This window comes from Eucalyptus grandis, chromosome 10 (genome assembly GCF_016545825.1).
Source record: "Eucalyptus grandis isolate ANBG69807.140 chromosome 10, ASM1654582v1, whole genome shotgun sequence".
Classification (NCBI taxonomy): Eukaryota; Viridiplantae; Streptophyta; class Magnoliopsida; order Myrtales; family Myrtaceae; genus Eucalyptus; species Eucalyptus grandis.
This window is the reverse complement of record NC_052621.1, coordinates 23,280,544-23,297,416: the sequence shown is the minus strand read 5'-3', so window position 1 is coordinate 23,297,416 and position 16,873 is coordinate 23,280,544. Positions and strand designations below refer to the sequence as shown.

The 16,873-nt window shown below is 42.2% G+C and overlaps 3 protein-coding genes across 4 annotated transcripts; 1 reads left to right on the top strand and 2 right to left on the bottom strand.

Annotated features, from left to right (window-relative positions):
- Nucleotides 1-3,658: 3,658 nt before the first annotated feature.
- Nucleotides 3,659-6,425, top strand: LOC104422307 (F-box/kelch-repeat protein At1g55270). The gene is made up of 2 exons (XM_010034596.3): nucleotides 3,659-4,103; nucleotides 4,699-6,425. The coding sequence occupies exons 1-2, from the start codon at nucleotides 4,038-4,040 to the stop codon at nucleotides 5,947-5,949; spliced, it is 1,317 nt and encodes a 438-aa protein (XP_010032898.1). The 5' UTR covers nucleotides 3,659-4,037; the 3' UTR covers nucleotides 5,950-6,425.
- A 247-nt stretch (nucleotides 6,426-6,672) lies between these two features.
- On the bottom strand, nucleotides 6,673-8,975 carry LOC104422305. Of its 2 annotated transcripts, none has more exons than XM_010034595.3 (2): nucleotides 8,403-8,975; nucleotides 6,673-7,011 (listed from the first exon to the last, which is right to left on the bottom strand). In XM_010034595.3, exon 1 carries the CDS (start codon nucleotides 8,890-8,892, stop codon nucleotides 8,404-8,406), a length of 489 nt encoding a protein of 162 aa, XP_010032897.2. In that variant the 5' UTR covers nucleotides 8,893-8,975; the 3' UTR covers nucleotides 6,673-7,011; nucleotide 8,403. The 2 variants fall into 2 exon arrangements, with proteins under 2 accessions (XP_010032897.2, XP_010032896.2); XM_010034594.3 differs by having other exon boundaries at nucleotides 6,673-7,017; nucleotides 8,403-8,972.
- A 1,838-nt stretch (nucleotides 8,976-10,813) lies between these two features.
- LOC104422304 lies at nucleotides 10,814-13,135 on the bottom strand. The gene is made up of 2 exons (XM_010034593.3): nucleotides 12,579-13,135; nucleotides 10,814-11,269 (listed from the first exon to the last, which is right to left on the bottom strand). Exons 1-2 carry the CDS (start codon nucleotides 13,074-13,076, stop codon nucleotides 11,225-11,227), a joined length of 543 nt encoding a protein of 180 aa, XP_010032895.1. The 5' UTR covers nucleotides 13,077-13,135; the 3' UTR covers nucleotides 10,814-11,224.
- Nucleotides 13,136-16,873: the final 3,738 nt, after the last annotated feature.

The window sequence follows — 16,873 nt, the reverse complement described above, 5'->3', positions numbered from 1 at the left end:
GAGACAGAGAGAGCATGATTCGACCAAGGCAAATGTACGAATGAGGAGCATGATTTGGAAGCTTAGAGATCATGACTGGCCAAGTAGGTGCACGAATGAGGAGGCTTGATTTGTAAGCTTAGAGAGCATGACTGGCCAAGTAGGTGCATTAATGGGTTATAATTAATAGAAGCGACGTAAGGAATGATGTAATATGAAAAGTACCAAAATAGGTCAAGGAATGTGGGACACTATGTTAGTGACAAATGGTTGGTGAAAGTGAGGTCAGGGGCAACAAGGTAATTCTTCAAAAGATATTTGTGGTTTCGATGAATACCGAGGAACCTGGTGTTGGTTTTATATGTCAATAAATTAGAAAAATATTTTGGAACCACCGAAATAATTACCCAATATATATTTCTAGGCACGTCAATCCCGCTCAATAGTTCTATGTCGACATGTTTTTCATCATTAATCTCCTATAACATCTCATCTACTAATTTCTATTTGATTTATGCACGTTGAAGTTAGTAAAATCATTTTACTAATTGCTTAATCTCAATTGCAACTTATTCTGATACTGCTCGAAACTAATAAATTCGTGTTCTTATCAAGTTTGACCAGCAAAGCACTTTCATCAATTTCAACTGTGTTGCCTTTCTTGACCCTTTAAAAGATTCAATAACTCTCCACAAAGTCAGATACTTAAATATCACGGTTCCGAAAGCATATTTTAAAGATATTTTCCTATCTTAACAAATTTAATGAGAGAGTCGTGCTTTGCCGAAATTATAAAATATTTCATTTAAACTATTTATCATCTGGATACCATATATAATATTAATGAAGAAATTTCGAGATGCTCCACCGGTGCCCAAATAGGATGACGTTTAGAACCCATGGTGCTTTCCAATGTAGTAGCTGGACGCCCGTGCCTGTTTTCGCAAGCGCATGGTGCGACCCAGTTCCAAAGTTCTTAAACTCTCATTTATTGAGTTTATTTTATATAGAACTTCTAGAATATCCGGAGAAGTTTGGGATCCATCATCCAAAAGAGTCAAGAGTGTGAGAAACCACTCTTCTTGCAATTGATTCTCATGTACTTGGGTAATATCTAGGATTGAGACACCCTTGAATGCAAGTGTTGGAGCAACTATAATTTAATTATAATGGAATCATCTCGTCAATCTCTTTCACGTAGATTGACTATGTCACGTTCACTATTCTGCTAATTATTTATAGCTCAAATAGCTTCGTTATCCACCCCTCCCCTCCTTGTTAGTACACAGAGTCAGATATTTTGTTAAACCACCCCCATAACACGAGCATTGACATTTCTGCTTCTTCTGCTTCTTCTTCTCCTTCTTCTTTTTGTTCTTTTCTTTTGTAGTATTTGACATTTTCCGGTACCAATCTGTCTAAATAAGGCAAGACAAAATGTGAAGACCAATTCACCAGAATAAATTAATACCCCAAGAGGCAAAAAGAGAAAAAAAAAAAGGTTAAGAATAGTTGCGTGGAAAATAGAGGCATGAAGGGATAAGAAGGGAAGACCCTCAAAGGGGAGGGAGCAATGAGCTTGCAGATGTCTCAGCTAATCCCTTTGAAACGTCCGCACCAGCCAAAGAAGCAAGTAAACGTAAAATATATATATCCATACACTGTACACAGATCACCATCTTTGCCGATTGATGCATTGATTGATGACGTCCGAGTTCTAATTTTTTTTTTTCCTGTCTTTAAGGCCGGTTGAATTAACTTTACTCGAGATTGATCTGCTGCCCTTCCTTAATTAATTGGACATTGATTGTGACACTGTAAATTTGTTTTATAATTTCTTTGTCAAAATAAATAGGAACCTTGAAATGGTCTAAGGGACAGAGACGGCTCGATCTTTTTCAAGGTTTTGACGGACAGCCATTTTTGTTATTTTTGAAATTGTGCTCTTGAAAATCATGGGAGAAATTGTCCAATCAATCATAAACTCATAATATGGATATTAATTCAATCCTATATTTTCTAGTTTTGTCAATTTAGTCCCAAATGTTTTATGTGAAATTGTAATCCAATTATTTGGACTAAGTTTTGCAAACAATCGCCGATGTGGTGGTGTGCATGTAAAATGATCGACAATGATTGAACCATCCCGTCAGTGATTTTTGACAAAAAATGATTAGAAGAACATTAAAATTTCTTGCAAAGGTGTAGGACTAGATTAATAAAATTCAAAAATTTAGAACTGAACCGACATTTCAAACAAAAGATTTAAGGCCATTAGTTAATTTGTTAAAAAATCAGTAACAGATGCGCCTGATATGAACCTTATAGTCTTCCTAAATGTTAAGGTCATGCACCTTATGATTGAATCAAACAGTAATTGTCCAAAGGTGGTCAAACCGATTGCCAATCAAGAAAATTATGATTTGATCATGATGAGTGACACCTCACTCCTTTGACTCCAGATGAGAACACGAGAGGCAAGATATTTTCAAGTTTGATGCCGTCGCATTTAGCAAGAAAGAAGGCTTTGGTAGCAATAATCACTATGGTTGAGGTCGGTAGATAAGCATAATCTAGAGAGAAATTGAAAGAGTGAATCTCATTCGGCACGAAATGTTCGGTAATTTATCACTTGACAATGGATAGAATAAACCATTTGATTTGACCAGTAGACTAATGGACCTCCACCACGTCGTGTGGCCCTTTTGCGGCTTCATGCCGCCTTTTACCTTGACATACAATCGCCTTTAATCTCACCCCCTCTAGAAGACGATCTCGAGAGCCTTCTCCGCCTTCTCTCCTCCATCTCCCTTCATCTTGGATCTCTACTGCAGCCCCTCTCCCCTCCATTTCCATTGAGTTCGTGTATTTTGGGATGCACCATCCTCGTTGAATTTAATAAGTGAGTTACTTGATTTGTAAATACCCCTAAATCTACTTGGTTTGATGAGGGCCTCTATCACAAAAAGTTCGACTCTCGTGGGTACGATCAAGCATTCTCACTCTAGTGGCATGCTCTAATTGAAATTGGTGATAAATCATTCCAATTTCGGAATCTGAACATATAGAATACGATCAAATTAGCAGCAAAAAAATTTCCGCCACTAATGCAAGGTGAGTCAAGGGTCATCTTGATAATAGATGTACATATAACAACAATTTTATTTCTCATCTCGCTCTGAATTTAAAGTAAAGGTGGGATACATGAAAGTTGGCAAAAGGAGTAAAACTAAAAAGCCTCTAAGGGTGCTTTTAAGAGAAATTTTGAACAACCATTCATCTTTCCAAATTACAGAAAATGAATTTCAGTCAATTCACAAAAAAAAAAAAAAAAATCTAGATATTATATGTATATATATATATATATATATATATATATATATATGAACAAAGATATTACAAAAAAGAAAATTAATGTGGGGAAAACCATTTGGTTATGGAAAATCCTCCGTCATTTAATAGGGTGGGGGGAGCCCCTTTGCGAATGGCATTGACCTAAAAGACTGCCGATGCGTAACGACAAGTAGACTCCGACAACCTCCTTTGTCTCTATCTCTCTCTCTCTCTCTCTCTCTCGATCTCTCGATCTCGATCGACGACAGCAGATTTTTGACCAACCATGCATTCCAATAAATTAAACCCAAGAAAAAAGAAATACTGTATCCCTCTCTCTCTCTCCCCTTTTCCTCCTTTCTTTAATCTAACCACTGTGTCCATTTTTCACTCCTAAAGCTGCCATACCCAGAGACAGAGAGAGAGAGAGAGAGAGAGAGAGAGGGAGGTGTTTCTCCTTTCTTTAGTCGACGACTCGGGTAAAGGGAGCTCCTTTTGGTGCGTGTCTTGTTTGTCGCTCGCATTTTGCAGGGCTCCGGAAGACTACAAGCGCTCCCTTTTCCTTTCCCCCTCCCTCCCTTCCCCTTTTCTCTGTTCTGGGTCTCGATCAGATTCGGGCCACTGAAGCTCCGGCGCTTCCTCGATCTGAGTTCTTGGGTCGGTCTTGGGTCGCTCGACCGCGGGACGCCGAGTGTCGATTCGTTCTATGAGTCTGGTAGTCTGAAATGGACGGAGTCGCCGAACGCCAAGCCCCGAATGCCGAACGGCGCCTCCGCGCCCATGCTCCGCTGGTAAGAGCTCAATTTTGGTCTTCCCACTTCATGGGTTTCTGCTTTTTTTTAGTGTGCCTTCGTGGGATTCATGTCGGGAATCTCTTTGAGCATTTCTTGTTTCTTTTGGGGGGGCTCGCTGGATTTTTGGTTTTCGGTCTGGTGTTAGAGAAAGCTGGGGAGCAAAGATGGGGTTTTGCGTACTTGGGTGGCTGAAATTCGGTGATTTCGGCGTGATCTTGATGATTGTGCTGGCGATCGTTTCGTCTGTGCATATAATTGTGGATTTGGGAGGATACCCAGATGAGAATTGCGGTGTAGGAATGCGTTTGCTAATGAGATTGCCTTTTTTTTATTCATCTGTTTTCTTCCCTTTCTCGTGTTTTGCCGGCATTGTCTCGTGTCCTGCCTCTCGAATACCCAGCTCATCCTGTGTTGACGTTTAGCAAGCGACAAGTCACGGCTCCCTGCTGCTCCCCTTTAGTTCTCCAAATTTTTCGGGCAGGGCTTCTGTCTGTGGAGTTGCAATAAAAGCTTAACAAGGATCTAGATTTTCTTTTCTAAAATATGTGATTTGGCTGATTGTACTGATAAATTTCCGTTTGATGCTTTGCAGGTTGATTCTGTATCATGCTATTGCAGAGTCGATTCCAGCTTAAAAACAGTTGTTGGCGCAAGGAAGTTTGTCCCAGGCTCCAAGATTTGCATACAGCCTGACATCAACCCTAATGCACACAGAACCAAGAACTCGCGCAGGGAGAGGACCCGAGTGCAGCCCCCACTCTTACCAGGCCTTCCTGATGATCTTGCAATTCTTTGTCTGATTCGAGTCCCTCGCATCGAGCATATAAAGCTCCGCCACGTTTGCCAAAGATGGAAGAACGTTGTCAGAAGCAGTTATTTTTACAACCTGAGAAAGAGTCTTGGACTGGCAGAGGAATGGGTATATGTAATGAAACGAGATCGTGATGGAAGGATCTCGTGGCATGCTTTTGACCCTACATATCAGCTCTGGCAGCCACTTCCTCCTGTTCCAAGTGAGTATTCTGAAGCTGTTGGCTTTGGCTGTGCAGTGCTGAGTGGTCACCGCCTGTACTTATTTGGAGGAAAAGATCCGCTTAGGGGCTCTATGAGACGGGTTGTCTTTTACAATGCTTGGACAAACAGATGGCAAAAGGCACCGGAGATGCTCAGGAAACGCCACTTCTTTGGCTTTTGTGTTATAAACAACTGTCTCTATGTGGCTGGTGGCGAGTGTGAGGGAACACAAAGGACTCTCCGTTCTGGTGAAGTATTTGACCCCAACAAACGCCGGTGGAGCCCTATCACAGATATGAGTACAGCTATGGTGCCTTTTATTGGAGTTGTCTACGATGGAAAATGGTTCTTGAAAGGACTCGGGTCTCATCAGGAAGTGATGAGCGAAGCCTATGTTCCTGAAACTAACACATGGACCGCAGTTAGTGATGGGATGATCGCAGGTTGGCGCAACCCGAGCATCTCTTTAAATGGACAGCTCTATGCTTTAGATTGTCGTGACGGTTGCAAGCTTAGGGTTTATGATAGAGACACCGATTCATGGAGCAGATTTATAGATAGCAAGCTCCATCTAGGAAGCTCCCGAGCTCTGGAGGCTGCGGCTCTTGTTCCACTGAATGGGAAGCTGTGCATCATACGCAACAACATGAGCATCAGTCTGGTCGATGTTTCAAGTCCTGATAAGCACGTGGAGACGAACCCTCAGCTTTGGGAAAATATTGCCACCAAAGGTCATTTCCGGACACTTGTCACTAATCTATGGTCAAGTATTGCTGGCCGGAGCGGTTTAAAGAGTCATATTGTGCATTGCCAGGTTCTTCAAGCCTAAGAACCAGCGTTCTTGTTCATTAAACTCTCTAGAATTTTGTTCAGATCATTATGCCTGTGTTTCCCTCAAGAATTTGGGCCGCCTGTGAATATGCCGTAGTTGCAGTTTATGGAGAGAATCTGCAGCAATTGGTCATTGGATAAAATGATGAGCGAAGAGTTGAGAATGTAAAATCGATGGTTTGGAAGACTCAAATCAACAGATCGATTCACTGGAGGCACCGTATTCCAAAATGTACTCTGCCTTTCATGCAATATAATTGTAATGACAAGGTACATTGTCAGTTTTAGCAACAGAACTTGATGTCATTCATTTATATTCATCATGAGAGGAGGTAATTATAGACCAGGACATGCGGCTACAGGGCTGTGCGCCTTTTGTTGTTTGATTATTTCGGTAGTATGATTTTCGTAATGTTTGTGAATATACATATTTTCACATTTAGAATGTATATACTTAATTTGTGTTGGCAGTGATGAATTGCACAATGCGGACTATCTCTACCTTTCTTTTTATTGAAGTTTTTCTGTCACTTGTACCTCAATTCTCAAGAGTACACTGCAGAGAAGCTTTCGCCATATCATCATTATCATGCACATGTCACGTGTATGTATTCGGGACTACCCTCCACGGTTTCGTGGCTCGTCTCTATGGTTTCTTCCTCCTCTTCGAGTCTCATTTCTCATCGTATCATTGATCTTTGCGAAGATTTGATGCAATATCTTAAGCTTTAGAAGTTCGACAAGTAAATGTAACCAAACCATATGTTTCCCAATGTTATTAAATTACAATCATGATCTCCTCCTTAAGAAAGAAGAATGGGATGAAGAGAACCTTCCCATGACAGCAGGCAGGACATAAAAGAAATTACAGCATTTACGATGTTATATTATAGGAGCTGCTAAATTCATGGAACAGAAGTAGTTCCACCACGAAACGATAACAAAGTTCATCCGGTGTCGACTAAAAACTATACACTATAGTGCTTGTTATTGTATGAGGAGAGACACCAAAGCATCGAATTGATGGCGGATTCCTCCAGTCTCGCCAGATCTCCTTCACCTGTAACTAAAAGAAAATGTAGAAAGCAATGAGCTATTAAAGTTCGTCCAAACCTGTAATATGGCTTAAAAGTAAAGGTCGAATGGCAGACTGAAAATACTACGTCCTATAACTGAATGAGACTGCAAGTCGTCCACCAGGTGCTTAACCCAGATTATCCATGTAATGCACTTCAATGAACAACAGTTGTTTACCATAATTCCAACAATACTTTTTCCTCCTCAAAATGGACCGGCGACTCTACTTATAGATCTATGGAGATTTTATGATTGCCAAGAAACAAGAAAACAGTAGAATAAAAGTCATACAATGACCAAGAACCATGGTTTTCCGGGACACAATCATTTAATCATGCATGCTGTAAGTTCGTCCAAGATTCTCCAAAATAATTCAGCAATCCGTTAACAGTTTTCATCATCTAAGAAGTGCAAGGACCAGCAAGATCAGCCAACTATAGGGAATAGCACCACGAGTACCAGCCTTGGTCTATATATGAAGCTGGTACTGTTCGATCTTTCCTCAGTGGTATAAAGTTAAAGCATTCACCAACAAAACAAGGACACAGAGAATTGGAGAAGCACATGCAAGAAACCAAAATTCAAAGTTTAGAAACTTAGAACTGTTGCTTCAATTCGATAGGAGGAGCCAACAGCATATACATACTGAAATAGAAAAAGAAAGACAGGCTATACTTAGACCGCTAGTAAGGTTATTACTAGAATTCGACTCAGACTAGATCATAAACTAGTCACCAAGGCCATAGGTTCATACTCGACGGGTGTTAATGACCACGTTGTCCATATCAGTCAGTAGTCGAATGCAAAACATTCCTCTTTGCCTATGTTCTCACAGAGAATTTTCTCGCATATAGGTACAGGGTCTAGCTGGTTTTCGAGGTAATCAAATTTACTAGTTCGAAAATGACAAATCTCTCGAGCAAATTATAACCGTTTCATCAAGCGAGCGTGTCTTATTGCAGCACAACCAGCTGAAGAAACACCGGAGGGATGGGAAGGAAACATATTGGCTCGAACTGGTAATATAGCTCCGAATTTCCAAGGGAAAGTACAGAGGCTACTGAAACTTCAGCACTGCACATGTGCGAGAAGAAAGCCGAAATCGAGTAAAGGGCAGCGCCAAATTTGCATTGGAAACAGACCCGGATCGTATTATCACAAGTCCAACATTCATGTGCAGACATCAACCGGATAGCGGACCCATTCCGAAGCACACGAGGAAAGAAATTACCAATCTTTTGCACTAAAAATCAATGAATCTTCCATGTCATGTCAATTGCAATTTACCAATCGCACCAACACAATCCAAAACGTGCAATTGCAAAGAATCACAAAACGATGGATTGACAACTGGCATCATCATCACTTCCCTACCTCACATGGAAGCTGCCTTGGGGATTTCACCGCAGGCGTTGCTCTTGCAGGCGGGGATGGCCTGGAACTGATCGGCCGGCAGCTTCTCCGACAGGGCCCCGACGTAGAACTCGATCATGCCGGAGCCCGAGTCCGACTTGATGCTCGTCACGGGGAGCCAGACGAAGAGCTTCTTGGCCTGGATCCCGGACACGCCGGACACCGACCCGTAGCTCAGCTTCCCGGAGATCTTCCGGTCGTAGTACACGAGCTGGTCGAACTGCACGTAGCAGGGCGCGCGGAGGCGGATCTCGAAGGCGCCGTCGTCGGAGAGGGAGTAGGACGCCACGTTGTCGGGCAGGATGCCCCTGGGGAAACCGTACTGAGGGAGGAGGTCGTGCACGTCCCCATCGCCGCCGCCGGTCCGGAGGGCTCCGAGGCGGGCGGCGGAGGCGGAGGCGGCGGCGGCGAGGAGGACGACGGCGAGGACGACGGTGGAGACGGACGCCATTGACGGGGAGCTGAGAAAGCACGAGCGGTGAAAGTTGGACTTTTTGTGCACGCAAAGCCTTCAAAACGAGGAGATATATTGCTGACTCCCTTCGCCGGGAAGTATTGTATTGTCTATTTAAATTGATTTATTAAAATAATGTAAGTTGTTATGACTACCTATCTATAAATGATCATTTTAAATTAATACAGTAGGTTTGAATATGAATCAGATTTTAAAAGTCAGCTTTTTCTTTCAACGTTCAAATTTGAACGATTGATCGCAAGCTTCAACTTCCCCATCCTTAATTAAGACGAGTCAACTATACTTTGTCAACTCAACTTCAACCATTTCATGGATTAGCAAAGAAAGAATTATTTCACAAAATTTCAAATAATTCTCATACTAAAAAGTATTAGGCTCCCTCTATTTGGTGGAAAATAAGTGATTTTAAATATATTTCTAAAAAAAGGAGTTATTTCTCTTATTGCTTCAATTATAAATTGATGAAAAATATTTCATAGGTATTCATTTTCAAGGATGATAAAAAAAAAAATTTGGTTAATTTATTTTTTAAGTAATATAAATAATTATTTCTACTAAATCAAATTTTCAAATCATCTATTTTTTCCAAAACAAAACTGCCTAAAAGGTTCAATACCTTTTAACTCTAAGAGGGGAAAAGAGAGAGAGAGAGAGAGTGGGAAGACCAGTTTTTATGCCATTATTATTGGTATATAAAATGGCTCTTGCATATTTTATAATTGTTATCAATTTTGCTGACGCTTTTTCCAGAAGCTTAACTAAAATATAACGAAATTTACAGCCAGGTACCACGGAATTTCCGTTACAATCTCACGATACATTGAACTTTCAATCTTTTGGCAATCTTTGACCAAAATGTAGTCGATTTTTCAATGAACACGCGATCAATATGGGGCACGCGATCAATATGGGGCACCACATTCGTCCAAAAAGAACCTATTCAAATTGCGATCAATGCTAAATCAATTGCAGACTTTGAAAATTAAGTACGCTAAGCTACTAAAATTGTACTTCTTGTCGTCCAAAGAGAACCTAAGGACCTATTTAAATTGCGATCAATGCCAAATCAATTGCAGACTTTGAAAATTAAGTATGCTAAAAAACTAAAATTGAATTTCGATAAGTACATTTCACCTAGATTTTCGACATATGTGATTACATAGCGAACAAATAACCTATTTGATAACTTCTCAAAAACAATTTTTACTTACATATACATATATATATATATATATATATATATATATATATTCTTATTTTGCTCTCTAGATGAATTTCTGAACATTTAAAAGTATTTGATAATTATTCAAAAATTTTGCTTACAAATATAAATGTGTTTAATAAGTCCTCATATTCTTTTATGATTTAAAATTTATTTTATTATTTTATTATTTTTCTTCTTTTTTTCATTATTCTCCTTCTTCCTTTGGCCAACAACTTCATCCGAGCATCACCAACCCCTCTGAAGTCCAGCCTCCCCATAGTTGCCTCCCTGATAGTTAGGCAAGACTGGACCTCACCTTAGCTAGTGAGCTTGACTTCGCCTAGATTTAGTGAGATCGAGCTCGCCCAACCACCGATGAGATTCGATCTCGCTTGGCACCGCGAGGTCAGCCTCATCCAACCATCAGGAAGGCTCGGCCTCGCTAGGGGCCGACAACCCTCCAATGAGACCACTAGCCAAAAAAGAGATAAAAAGAGAAAAAAAAAAAAAGACTTGATTCCGGAGTTATTCTTTTATTCCTAAGAACAAAGAAGTAACTTTTTTTCCACTTCTTAATTATATTCCAAATCTATTCTAAAAAACAAAAGAGTCACCTAATGGAGTTATGTTCTTTTTTTGTTCCGAAAAACACGAATAGAATCAAACAGCCAAACAGGGCCGAAACATTACTAATTGGCATTTCTAAGTTTCTAACCACGATTAAATTCCATCCATTTATCTAATTGAAGGATTCACCAGATACAAAGACATCATCCTTGTAATTGCCAAAGGCCTTTCTAGACCTTTACCACCAGTATGTTTTTGCATTGTTCGTCTCCACACTCGCAGGACAAAGGTCTCTAATCATAATACTTCGTCCCCAGGTAGAGAAGTCCAAATTGAGATACGGGAACACTTTACATGTACATGACACTTATACTTACTACATGGTCCATCGAGACAGTACCATACATCTACTCAACTCTGTTGATTTTCTACCTCCATCAGCCTCTTGGTTGCAGAGCCTGAAAATGAAGCTGGTCGCAGCAGTAAGTTCGAATTGCATGATCCACCACAGGTATCCCCAATAATATCTGGGGATGCCTACTCTGTGATTAGCATCTGAACATCATCGACCATGGTGGGAAGCTGCCAAAGGAGGCACATGTAATAGTATCATCAGCATCAACACCACAACTTACAACCATGGAAAATTAGACAGATATCAAGAACATCAAGATTGAGAGGTTAGTATTAACTTTTACAGAGCATTTATTTTCAACCATCCTTCTGAAAAGACATACTACATGTGGAACTAGATGACTCGCACGCTATCACTTAAAGGGTCGAGTGACAGCAAGCATTGCCCTCAAGCAACTTATTTACCGAAATAAAAGGAATGATGCTTGCTCAAGTTGAATCTATAGGCAACAAAGAGGCCAACTTTAAGTAGGCCTCCTCTTGCTTGGCCAGTTGAGTAAGTTTTAGCTTTATTGAAGAGGGTCATCTAGACCTAGTCAGACAAAAAGTACATGGTGAAGTGCAGAACACTGAAGAGGACATAGGACAAGCTCTAAGTCGTGTATTTACTTATCGAATGGCCATTGACATAATCAAGTCGATAAATCAGTTGTACAAAATGCTGATAGAAGAAAACCTACCGTGGGAATGAGATGCATCATCAGCCCTTACAAATACTAAAATCCGTGATGCCACTTCCGACTTATCTAAAAGCCATAAACAGAAATTGGAAACACGATTTTCCCTTTCTTCCTCAGCATTGAAATCACGTTGTACCATGAACAGCCCATCAGCTAGCTTATGCAAACAGGTAGAAGAGTGACTTTATGTCAACCACTTCAATACCATGCAGCCAAACATCATAGGCTGATGACGGGACAAGCAACAATTCTGTACTTTAAGGAACAACCAATTCTATAAGGTACCGTTCAATTTCCACAGGAGTACAAGCAACTGCACAATACTGTCATCTTCCAATCATTAGTTTTACATTCCTTCAATCCAGACGCAATTGTTTGAAAAAAGATTCATCCTTTCTCGGATAATTTCAGTGAGGAAAAGTAAGCAACCGCAAATATATCCAAAAGATAATGACAAACATGATAAAAGCCAAAACATTTCAACATATGATGCTCTCCCGAGGAACTCAAAGAGCAATAAGTTATCAGTCCAACAAATCCGTCAAGCTATGCTACGCATGCAATCCCATAACGCTTTTTCATAAGCAAACAACTAGCAGCAACTACCAATCGCGACAAAATCGATGTAGCCACAAGACCCATCCGAACTCGAGAAGACACGAATCTCGACCCACGAAGAAACCATCAAAATCAGCACCAAAGAAACGACAGCATATCAATCGCAACCAACTCCGCAGAATTCCCAACGACGACACGCGAATTTATCCACCCACACGCATAATCGCTCGCGGATTTACCTGGATCCCTCGCTTCCACGACCCGCCGCAGGGGCCGGCGACCTTGTCCCGGCACGAGTGGACGGTCTGGAACTGGTCCACGTCGAGCTTCTTGTTGACGAACCCCACCTGGAAGTAGATGGAGTCGGAGGGGGGCAGGTCGACCCTGATCTCGTCGACGTCGAGCCAGAACAGGAACCGCTGCACCTGGATCCCCTTCAGGTCCGTGATGGAGCCGTAGCTGAGCGTCCCGGTGACCCGCCGGTCGTAGTAGACCAGGTAGTCGAACTGGACGTAGCAGGGCGCCTCCAGCTCGACGGCGAACCGGCCGTCGTCGGAGAGCTCGTAGGACCGGACGGAGTCCGGCAGGAGGCCGCCGGGGAGGCCGAACTCGGGGAGGAGCTCGTAGACGGTCGCGGGGGAGCCAGGGCTAGGGCTAGCGCTAGAGAGAGAAAGGGGAGGGAAGAGGGCGAGGAGGGAGGCGAGGGCTAGAGAGAGAAAGAGGGAGGAATCGGCCATTGGAGGAGGACTGGTTGGTGGCGGAGGTAGAGAGAGAAGGGACGGAGACGGGATGGATTGACGGAAGTGATGGGGACCGGATTTTATACGCGGGGGGAGAAACGGTGTCGTGCGGGGCTTTGATGGGGGACGAGACGAGGTGCCGTGATGGGGAAGGGACAAAACCGGAGGGAATCTCCCCCGAGCGCTCCGGATTTTTTAATGGCGTCAAATTTGGATTAGTGGGTCTTAAATCTTAATGATCAAAGATTTGAAAAAACGAGTATTCTAATGGATAAATGAAATTTTTCTCATTTTGCGAAATTCGTTGCAGAGGGGGGAAGGTTCGTGTATGAATCCAAGGCGTGCTGAAAACGGGATGTAGACGGGCCTCGTCTTATACGGGAATCGGGCCTACGCCCGACGTGGTCCAGACACGTTCAAACGATGCCCGATAAGGACACTCTATCGAAGAATTATTCTACCTTTCAATTAGTCCTGATGGAGAAAGTTTCTGACCATTTCGGTTTCGCCAAAATGCCCCTCGATTTAGTAGAAATCGCACGTATAAAAACTTCGAGACCGAAATTCTCGAATCCCGGATCGATCCGCAAAAGCCGACCCGACGACGGCCCTCGTCCTTGTGTGATCTCGTATGAGTGTGACCGTGGGAGAGAGATGCGGGTAATAATGGTGGTGGTTGGAGATTCACTACGGCAGTTCATGGCAGTCCATTGCGATTGGTGGTGAGGGTACAATAGGGTTTTTCAAAGAACATGAAGGAAAGGGGAAAAAATGGAACAACGTTGCAAATGCACCTCGATTATTAATTTTTAAGTGACTCAGTGCATTGTACTGATAAGAGTCTAGATTTTTTTTTTTTTTTTTTTTTTTGGTCGAAACTGCTACTTTGATTAATACTTCGAAGGCGGATTACAACTCATAGTAAGATCTAAACATAGTATAAGATAAAGTTCATACGGGGGGTAAAGTACCCAATTAGGTGGAAGAGTACCGGTGTTGAAGGATTTGGCAATCCAATCTGCTGCCCGGTTCCCCTGTCGCGGTTCAAACAATAGCGAAATGTTCTTCATCTGAGCCAGCATGTATTGACAGTCCAAGATGTGGGGTCTCAAGGCCCAAGGGATCTCACTACGGCCCAAAATGGAGTCCACCACAGGGAGAGAGTCGCTGGATATGTACACTGCAGTTTCAGTTCGCGTGTTTGAAGTACTTTCATTCAACTCACTTCTGTTCTCCTTCAACCACACGAGGGCATGCCGGATAGCTAGGGTTTCACCCAACTTGGCCGATTGGGCGCTGATTTTCTCATGAAATCCCCCAATACATCTTCCGTCGGCTCCTCTGCAGATTCCGAAGAATCGAACTTCTCTCGCCGTGTTCCACCCATGAGCAATCCACGTTGATCTTCAGGCGTGCCGGCTCTGGAGGTACCCGGCTATGTGGTTTTGCGGTACGTTCTTCCCTCCTTGGCTGTGATTTCTCATATAACTTTTGTAACAATCCCGCCGATGAGGTGGTGTTGTTTTACTTGCTTACCTTGAAAAATCAGATTGTTGCGTGCCTTCCATATAAGCCAAAGGGAAGTCGCAAAGATCGCTTTTGGCTTGCGACTGTCCGAGGAGAGGTAATCACATACCCATTGATCTACTCTTGTGATAGCTGTTGGGATAACATCTATTTCGACATCATAGTTCAGCCCGGATGTTTTTGTCCATTGACCACGGGATAAATAGGTGTTCGGATGATTCGGCCATTGATGGCAAAAGGGCAAGAGGCTCGGGTATGATTTTCCTCCGGTATAGATTGATTCGTGTTGGTAGACCTTCATTACATAGACTCCACATGAAGTGTCTGACTCTGGGGTTGATTTGGAGATGCCATATTTCTCTCCATAGTCTTTTCGGAGCTTGATATGAGGATGACGCTTGTTGTCTTGTGGTTGCTGATGTTTCTGTTCTAAGTTGCTGGTATCCACTTTTAACATTATAGTTCCCCGAGTAGTGCCCTATCCATATCAGACGATCTGATCTGGGAATAATGTTGAGTGTGGTTTGTTGAATCTCTTCTGATATAGGGCTGTTGAATATCTCTTGTATAAGTTGATTCTTCCATGTACGTGTGTTTGTATCGATGATATCTACCACACATTGGGGGTCGTTTATGTTTGCTGGTCCCCCAATTGGTCCAGACATTAGCCACCGATCCTCTCTCAAGTTGATAGATTTACCATCGCCAACTTCCCATTTTAGATCAGGCCTTAGGGCATCTCGGCCTACTAGAATACTTTGCCAACCCCATGATGGTCTGGCACCCCTTGTAGCATTCCATAGATTACCATGAGGGAAGTAGAGGCCTTTAAAGATTCTGCTCCATAAGGCCTCGGGAGCTTGATCTAGTCTCCAGGCTTGTTTCCCCAGCATCGCCTTGTTAAAGTCCACAAGGTCCCTAAATCCCATTCCCCTTGCTCCTTTCTCTTCTTCAAAACTTCCCAACTATTCCAATGAACACCTTTTTTTCTGCATTGCTCTTCCACCGAAAGCTGAAATTTTTCTTTCAATGGCTCGACAAATGGATAAAGGAATTTTGAAAATATTCATGGCATATTGGGGTAGAGCACGAACAACTGCTTTTTATTAATATTTCTCTCCCCGCCTTTGATATTAACTTGCTCTTTCCAACCCTCCAGTTTTCTATCCACTCGTGCCATGATCCAATTAAACATCTGTTTTCTAGTTTGTCCCCAATCTGATGGTATCCCCAAGTATTTTCCGGTTTTTCTAATATGGGGACCCTCATTTCAGCTGCCATGTTTCTTTTCAAGTCCTGTGGACAACTTGCCCCAAAGAACAGCCCAGATTTATTGAGATTAATCAAGCGACCAGATGCGAAGCAATAACGGTTTAGTATATTTGCAAGATTCTGAGTTTCCACGATCGTTCCATCCAGAAAAAATAGCATCATCCGCGAAGAGTAGGTGGGATAAAGTAGGACACTTGAGAATTCGGTTTAATACCTTTTAAGCTCCCGTCTGTCACAGCCTTGTGCACCATGTTAGAAAGGACATTGGCCAGAATTATAAAGAGATAAGGTGAGAGAGGATCCCCTTGTCTAATGCCTCTAGTTGGCGCGAAACTTTCTCCTGCTTCCCCATTAATTAGAATACGAAATTGAGCTGAGGAGATGCAAAATCTGACCAGACTAACCCATTTCTCGTTGAAGCCCATCTTTTCCATACAATCACAAAGAAAGTCCCACTCAACTCGATCGTACGCTTTCTGCATATCCAGCTTCAGCACTGCTTGGAATTTTTTGCGTCGTTTTCTCACTCTAAGTTGATGTAGGACTTCTTGAACTATGAAAATATTGTCCTGTATTTGGCGGCCTGCAACAAATGCACTCTGTTCTTGGGAAATAATGGATGGAAGCCAAGGTTTAAGTCTGTTTGCCATTACTTTAGTGATCACTTTGTAATTAAAATTACACAAACTGATGGGTCGGAATTCAGTAATGCTCTCGGGGTTGGCCACCTTGGGGATAAGTGTGATAAATGTCTCATTTAATCTTGGATCAAAGGAACCATCTCTAAAGAAAGCGTCTACCATTTGAAAAATATCTTCCTGAATAAGATGCCATTGACTTTGATAGAAGAGGCCACTCAAACCATCGGGTCACGGGGCCTTAGATGCCCCCATTTGGAAAACAGACTTGCTGCACTTCTTTCTTTGTAATTGGGCTTATCAACATGTCGTTCATTTCTTGAGAAACAACCAGCGGCACCTTTGCTCTAGGATTGG